General features: G+C 29.5%; 1 protein-coding gene across 2 annotated transcripts in view; it reads right to left on the bottom strand.

Moving 5' to 3' along the window:
* Window positions 1-5447: 5447 nt before the first annotated feature.
* The window catches only part of LOC126740311 (uncharacterized), a 124074-nt gene continuing 120714 nt past the window's right edge, over window positions 5448-8807 (bottom strand). Inside the window, exon 2 of one of the 2 annotated variants that reach the window (XM_050446276.1) lies at window positions 5448-7611. In XM_050446276.1, coding sequence (XP_050302233.1) covers window positions 7490-7611 — 122 coding nt within the window. In that variant the 3' untranslated portion in view covers window positions 5448-7489. The remainder of the gene's footprint in view (window positions 7612-8807) is intronic. The other variant, XM_050446275.1, reaches the window with a different exon arrangement.

Raw genomic sequence — 8807 nt, 5'->3', positions numbered from 1 at the left:
ATTAAACTTACGTGAGTATTGACATTGCAATTCATTCAGCGAGCTCCACCATGTATACAGCAAAAGATTGAGAGTACCATGAAACAAAAATATTTACGATTTACTGTACTGACTCTTCTAATAAAGGTTAAGTTTACTCACCGGGGAACCTCGGTCCCCTTGATTCAGTCATGCCAACAACCATCAATATAGTTACTTTATGTTTGCTAATAATGTATATATATATCTTCTTTCTTCGACTAATAGCTAGTATCTCCTAAAATAGTTAAGGCTACCCCAGACGCTCCACTGCCGCTAAGCAGTAAGCATCTCAACAACTCGGAAACTAAGATAACATATACCGAGATCTTAGAATCCAAATGTGTCAATCGAAAAGACAAGTGAGGGCCCTCTATAACTCACAAGACCAACTCGAAGGAACTACCAATCTGGTAATACCTCGCTAAACAGCGACAAACTCTGGTATACCATAAAACTCTAGCCATAGACTTATACAATAACAATATAAAATATTACTCTCATGTCGACATGATTAACCTGTGCACAAAACAATCACAACCATTCTAATATCCACTTAGTGGACAAACACCACCACACCTGGTCAACTATGATCACTTTATTTAAAATAATCATCCATTACTCTACTCTACGCGTCTATTTTAGGTTACGCGTTTCGCCGTATTAGGGCATCATCAGACCTAAATAAAATAAAAGGGTTGATTTATGAGACTTAGACTTTGAGTTTACTTTCTCCCTCCTTTGTTCATATGATCACTTTATATACATGGCTCTTTATAAGCCAAAGTGTCTGCACTGCCTCTTTTACTTCTTTGAGTCTCTTTCAATCTCTGCTTATATTATTATTTATGTTTAGGGTATAGATTTTCAAGGATGTAAGATAATTCTCAGGCGGTTCAGACACTTTTAAACGAATACAGGGTGTTTATAAAATATACGTTTATTAAATATATTAAGATATTTTACATGAATATTTTTAGTTTTTATATTCTGATAATTGTTCAAAAGAAAAATCCACGAAAAGACCCATTCTAGATTTTTCAAAATATTTTGGTATAGGGTTTATTGAAAATTATTAATATATAAACAATTTTCCAGAAAGTATTTAAGTAATCAAAAGCATTTTATAACTCATATATTATAAATATACAGGGTGTCCGGAAAAAGGAGGCCAATCCGCCGGCCACATATAGGGTGGACCAAAATAATGTGACTTTCGTTATGCCATTTTTTAATTGGGCGCTCGGTATTTAATATACAGGGCGTCAAAATAAGAAATATAAAATAGTTTTTTTAATGTAAGTCGAGTGTTTCATGAGGTATTAAATTAAAATTTGGTGTAAGGGGGTTTTTTGGAACGAGAAATAGAAATCCGTTCACGGATTCGCTATACCTTGCAGAGGGCGTCACCTGCGGTATATTGCATGTGTTAAAAATACCAAAACTTTTTTGTACCCCTGTATAATAAAGTTCTAGCAAAAAACTCTAATTACCCAATCTTTTCTTGTGAAAAAAATATTCTTAGTAAATGTCGGCCTGAGAATCCGCTTATTGGATATCTTAATTTTAAAATCTAGATACATTTTAAGAAGTTAACAAAATAAACGTAAATAATTTTTTCGAAATTAATGCTAAATTACTTATTATAATAAAAATCATAGAATAATGACCCAATTTGTTCTACGTGACCTCCATTCATTTGTATACGCATACGAGCCCTCTTTATTGAAGAAAATCTAAGGCTTTGAAAAATATTTGGTTTTAACTTAAAATGCTCTCCAGCTGCAATGATTCTTTCCCTTAAATGATCCTCGTTTAAAATCTAATGAAAAATAAAATCTCGTATAAAATTTAATGTGGTGATACCCTTTGCTGATTTAAATTTCCGTGCTAACTTTCTTTTGACATTTGTTTAAAATTGACTTAATTATTTTCTTTCTCGGAACATAGTTTTAAAGGATTTAAGTAATAAAGATTACACCAAAACGTGTGAAAATCGGAGTAATGATGAAAACTTTGTCTGTTAAAAGAGCCATTATTAAGTGCAACGTCGGTAAAATAACATTGTTAAAAGGTCAAAGTGTAAAATATCCTAAGGTAATTTAAATATTTAATAAACATATATTTTATAAACACCCTGTATTCGTTTATAAGTGTCTTAACCGCCCGAGAATTATCTTACATCCTTGAAAATCTATACCTTAAACATAAATAATAGTATAAGCGGAGATTGAGAGAGACCCAAAGAAGTAAAAGAGGCAGTGAGTGCTAGCACTTCGGCCTATAAGTACGTACCTATAAGAGCCATGTATATAGAGTGGTCATAGTTGACCAGGTGATAGTGGTGTTTGTCCACTAGGTGGATATTAGAATGGTTGTCATTGTTTTGTGCACATGTTAATCATGTCGACGTGTGAGTAATATTTTATATTGTTGTTGTATAAGTCCATGGCTAGAGTTTTATGGTATACCAGAGTTTGTTGCTGTTTAGCGAGGTATTACCAGGTTGTGGTCGATTGTGTAGCAATCGACAGGGATGCCATCTGAGCGCGCAGTTCCTTCGAGTTGGTCTTGTGAGTTATAGAGAGCCCTCATTTGGATTCTAAGATCTCGGTATATGTTATCTTAGTTTCCGAGTGTTGAGATGCTTACTGCTTAGCGGCAGTGGAGCGTCTGGGGTAGCCTTAACTATTTTAGGGGACACTAGCTAGTCGTCGAAGAAAGAAGATATATATACAAATTATTAGCAAACATAAAGTAACTATATTGATGGTTGTTGGCATGACTAAATCAAGGGGACCGAGGTTCCCAGGTGAGTAAACTTAACCTTTATTAGATGGGTTAGTACAGTAAATCGTAAATATTTTTGTTTCATGGTACTCTCAATCTCTTGCTGTATACATGGTGGAGCTCGCTAAATGAATTGCATTGTCAATACTCACGTAAGTTTAATTTTAAAATACCCACATTTTACAAAAGATTATCCAATTTTATAAAAACAATAGCGTTTCAAAATAAAGCCTTTTTATTATACCGTTCTTAACAAAATCCCGCGTAAGACTAATTCCTAAAAAAAACATATGGCTTAACCAAATCAAAACTCTATACACCCACAGGTCACTTTTATAATCTAAAAAAAACAAGAACAAAAAAAACCACTTTTGTGACAGTTTTGGAAGGGCACCACGAACCCGGCGATGTTTATGCTTTGCATGCCGATAAAAGTCATAGAAAAGACCGCCATCCGGGTGTATCGTTTACAACATTAATTAAAAAAATCGTTATTCTGTAACCTTATCCAAGACCCACATATAAAATTCAACTTTTCTATTAAAACCATTTTCCGAAATTTCTTGGAGACGATAAATTTTGTAGGGATGAAAGTGATTTTGCCTTGTAAAAACGGTAATGATTTAAACTTAATTTTTGACTGACCTGCATAAAATTGTAACTTTTTCATCGCAAATATAGTAAAAAAAGAGAAAACGCATAGTAAGGAATTTATCATTGAAACTGTCTCAGTACTTTCATAAAACACAAAATATTTCGAACTTAAAACAAAAAAAGCCTAAAATTAAAGTTTTAATTTAAAATTTTTATTTTTAGGCTGGGTAAACCTTAAGTAAACGTATTTTTATTTACGATGTAGAATCTAAAAATCAAATAATATACAGGATCAATTAAAAAAAACGTTAATATGTTTCTGTACACTGTTTGAAACACACTGTATGTCATAAAAATAATTTTAAAAGATACTCTTAATATTTCCAATTTTTTAAATTGTCTTTGTAGTTCAGCCAAAATCTCCCGTGCCATATGTCATCTATCGAATAATGTGAATAACAAAATATTTTATTTATACCTAACTGAGGTAATTAACATAATATTAATAGCAGAGCAATAAATTTAAAAAATAAAATCGGTAAGGCAATCACGGACAAGCAATTTAAAAAAAAGAACTATAAATACTTTTTAAAAGATTGTTCTTTCATCGTAGTACCAGTACCAAATGCTTTGTTTATTAAATTCATTAGCCGATTAATCACCATTCACGTACACTATCATTAAGGTACCATCTATCTCAATTCGCATAGTGGTATAATTGCAGTACTCACTGCATGTGTTGTACTTGCAGATGCTTTTTTATGCTGCGTTACTCTTTTGGAGAATATGCATAAAGTTTAAGAGTAAAAATATTTAATGTTAAAAATTTTTCTTAACCTGTGATTTATTTTGACTACGGCTCTGAATATTTTACATCAGCTGTCAGGCACCAATTAATATTTATGCACCTTCATATACGTGAATAATTTTACACACACTCTTCCTAATATAATTACTATTTATATACTATAGGGCTGTTATTTAAAATTGGATAAAATAATAAAAAAAAATTTTTTTAAATCTCCGGACACGTCGGTTTTTATTTTTGGATTGGTCAAATATTTTTTTCTTAAAAAACTTCCTTTATATTTTTGCATGTTCGGCTTCTTGGGAAAATTCTGGATATTAGGTACTGTTTTATGTAAAATTTACTATATTAATAATTTGTTCAGAAAATATTCACACCTTAATAATAATTGAATATAAGACTGTATTGCAAGATAAATTTATTAATTACATTCTAGATTCCTAAAATTTACTTTATGAAATGGCCTCCATTAAAAGCATTTCAAATTAGGTATGCCCATTTATAACCAGTTATTTAAATTACCTAATATGTGAATATTTTACAGTCTTCAAGTAAGTATCAATAATTTAAAAGTGTAAACTGTACTATTGATATATTTATAATGTGTTTAACATTCATGGACTTTCAGTCCATGACATCCATTAAACTATTTTCTTTGGATTTATGTCAAAGATGCAGTGTGAATCCATAAAGGTCGCATTTAAAATGTAATTAGGAATATTTCTCTAGACGCAGCTAAAAATGTATATGGAAAGAATTTATTGATCGTCTGGGATACTGAAGAGCTGTTAATGGCGGCCACCTCCAGCATTCAATAAAATAAATTTTATGGATGGGGAATATAATTTATCAACTTATAGTGCAATAAATTGTTTTCATTATTATCTAAATCTGCATAAGTTATTTTATTAACAGTAAGAGATTATACATAAAACATGTCCAGACTTTTTCGGAAAATTAAAAGAAAATGTAGGAACTTACTTAATATAGATTAAAACTCTAATTTTTTACCACATAAAAATTCTACCCTTCATTAATAAATTAATATCTGTTATTAAATCACAACCCTGCAAAAATTCATTATTTCAATTTCAGGTAAAAGTAAATAAACACTTTATGGAAATAATTTGTATATTTAGTTATTATTTCGTTTTGTAAATGACATATCTGATCTTACGAATAATAACCCTTAACTTACTTATTTAAACTATAACTAGCAAACACATAAAATCCTAACGTGGCTTTCATTGTCACTTATAATAGTTCTTATACTGCTATAAATACGATGTAGTTCAAATATTGCACAGTTAAATGTAAAGTTTAAATTTAAAATTTGTTTTACTTAGTAAATAAATCAATATAAAACTATATGTTTAAAACAACAGGGGCCACATATATATTTTTTAATGGTACGAGATCTTTGCTCTATAAAAAATTAATTGCTTTGTTCGAATATAATAAAAAAAAATAAAAAAATTAAAATATTTTTACATGACACTGAATGAGTTATTTAATATTAACATTTTTTGAAGACCTTAAGACAAGCTATTTTTTGGAAAAATATTAATAATTGCATTAATAAAGCATCATAAGAAGCAAAATAGGGAATTGTTTATAGTCAAAAACTTGTATCCTTTTTTTACTCTAACATAATATGCAGAATTAAAATATATTATAAAAATTTCAATAAATAATTGGAGCTTAGAGGAATAACTAAAAGATGATTTTATATGAGAAAAAATATTTTCACAGAATAATAATTATTATTAATAAAACCATGGAGTGTGGACTATACGACTTCTTATTAGGAAGATTCCTGTGTCCTCACAATTCGTAAAAAAATTTAAAGGAAGATAGGAAGGATTAGGATGAGGTTCGTTAACACGCGAAATTTATGTAAATAGGATATCGTATGAGTTACAATGATTTTCTTCCTATCTGTTAAAATTAATAATTAATATCAGTGCAGGGATTGACCTGCAAAAAGCTTGTTTCTGGTAGGAAGCAACTAAGTCGCTTTTTCTACTGAAGGCTCGAGCAGATTCTGCTTCGATAATATTTACCTTCACAAATCCTAAATAATCGATCTATCCAATTAAAAGTCATCCAAGCATTAACTATGATGTCAAGTTTACATTTCTTATACAGGTTTAGAGGTTAGTGGGCCCGTTCATACTCTGGCTAAGAGGGCTGAATTTGCTTAACATGTCTTAAACTATATTAGATTAACAGGCGTTAGGAAACGTAAATTCTGCACAAAATCCAATTAAACTAAACTAAACTAAGATTATGCGCTATGTGTTTTATTTAAACTTTAGTAGACAGATTTATTGCAGATCTTAAAATTGGATAGCGAGAAAACAGCTCTAATTTCGTCAGCACCAATATCCAAAGAAACCTTTTGCTGAGACATCAATAACATGGAACGTTTAATTTTTTATTTGGAAAATTATCAAGGAGGATTATTTTGCGACAAATTGAAAAAAATTAGATATTTTAAACAGTATCAAATATTCTTAACTTAATACAGAACAGCATTATAACGATAAAAATATCGTTATAATTGTAAAAATACAATTACTAATCAAATCTAATGCTATCAGATCAAGACTCTATAAAAAATGCTTAAAACTTATATGTACAGATTTTGTTAAGTTATTAGTTTTTTAAAATTTTTTTCTATACAAAATATGTGACTTTTTAAATCTTAATCTATTCCAAAAGAGCATAAATAAAAATTGTAATTTCGTTCCATAAAACCAAAAGTAAGTACTTTGTTTTTTTATTAATATTTTTAAAAATGAGCTCTGGAGGTCAATGACCTCAATGGGTTAGACTATGTACATACATATATTTTAAGAAAAAACATTTAGTCTTAATATAAATATAATCTACACCCTTTAGAATATTCCATTTTAATCCATTTAATGTGAATCGCGAAAAAGGGAATTTTCGCGATTCACATTAAATGGAAATTCGTTTTGCTCTATGAATGTTATTTCTTTTATGTATTATGGGTATAACTTATTTAAATATTTTATTTATCAAAGGAAAAAAGAACTATAAAATAATACCATTTCTATAAACTTTAAGAGAACACTTATAAAAGCACCAAAAACTTTTACAAAAGAAACAATAAAACTTAATTTTTCCTTGTAAAACGTTCTAATGAATTTCGATCAAAGCTCACACTAAATAACTACTGCATTCATTGTTACGCCAGAAGAGGCGAACTTTTGCAATATATTATAGACTTCTGGGTAAACTCCGATTGGAAATTCAGTACATCATGCCAGGATGCAGACCGTTTCCTCTTTGAAAGTAGACATTTGGGTTGCTACTCAATGTCGGCTCAAGGGTCGTATATAGATTTCCATCATCTGGTCTTAGATATAATCCGCCTAAAATTAAAGAAAAAATAATAATTATTATTTGATTTAGCTTAAGACAAAGATGATGCAGTTATTTTTGAATAATTATAAAATAATTTACCTTACGCTTATTGATGGGGCTTAATATATTATAAAATACAATAAGCTATATATATTCTATTATATTATATGATATACAATAAATGAGAAATAATCTAAAAAGAGAAGTTTCTAAATGTTGTGGACATGCTTTCTTTTAAAATATTAAAAAGTATCTAAAATTAACGTCTGCACTTTACTATAAGATAAAATGTTTTGGTTCAATAATAGACACACACTCCTTCTATTCAGAAGTTAGCGATGATCATAGCTATATCATTGCACCAGTAAAAGTAAATATATTAAAGGCTGCTGAACTAATTATGTTTGTCTGATAAACTCCTTGAAATTATTTACATAGTAAATTATTAGGTAATTTTAAAATATTTGGGGTTCCGCAGTAACGTTTTTCTTAGATCGACAATTATCTAACGGGATGACTATAGCATGTAAGATATTGTTTTGAATTGACAGAAATCAAAACAAAAAATATTTCTAATTGCATTCCATGTGTATATTTTAGGGACTTTTCATTTTAATAAATTTTTTCATTAAAACTATAATTTTTTAGATGTCAATTTTAGCGTATTTATGTCTAAAAAATGCAAACTTGATGTAGTTTTCTTATCCGATTTTCTTTTAGAGTTTCTTACCAGATAGATCATATTAAACGTAAATGTAAAAACGGTAATTTTCGGTATAAGCAATCAGGACAGTATTTTGCAATTGTTTTATCAGACAAAATAACTGAATGAAGGATACACCTTGCATATAAGCAAGCATAAGTCCCATAATTTAGCTAATACTTCCTGCTTTACGACGCAAACTTCCTTTGATCTTACATAATGGTTCTATAGTAGTTGAATAGGGTATTTATCCCTTTTTAGTAAACATGAAATATAAACCACATTTGCAAAATTAAAATGAGTACAAAAACTATTAAAATAGTACTGAGAAGTTGCAAACCATTTTTTTTCAAAGATTGCATAAGTAAATGGTCAAATAATAGTTTTGAATTAGTAACGACCCCCAATATTCTCCTTTAATTATAATCTAAAATTACACCTTCAACTTCTTGGCGGAATCAGTGGTAAGAAGCTCTGGAAAAGGTCATTAATGGCCACATC

Source organism: Anthonomus grandis, chromosome 9 (assembly GCF_022605725.1).
Source record: "Anthonomus grandis grandis chromosome 9, icAntGran1.3, whole genome shotgun sequence".
In the NCBI taxonomy this organism is placed as follows: Eukaryota; Metazoa; Arthropoda; class Insecta; order Coleoptera; family Curculionidae; genus Anthonomus; species Anthonomus grandis.
The sequence above is the reverse complement of the archived record's forward strand: the minus strand, read 5'-3'. Positions and strand labels throughout refer to the sequence as shown.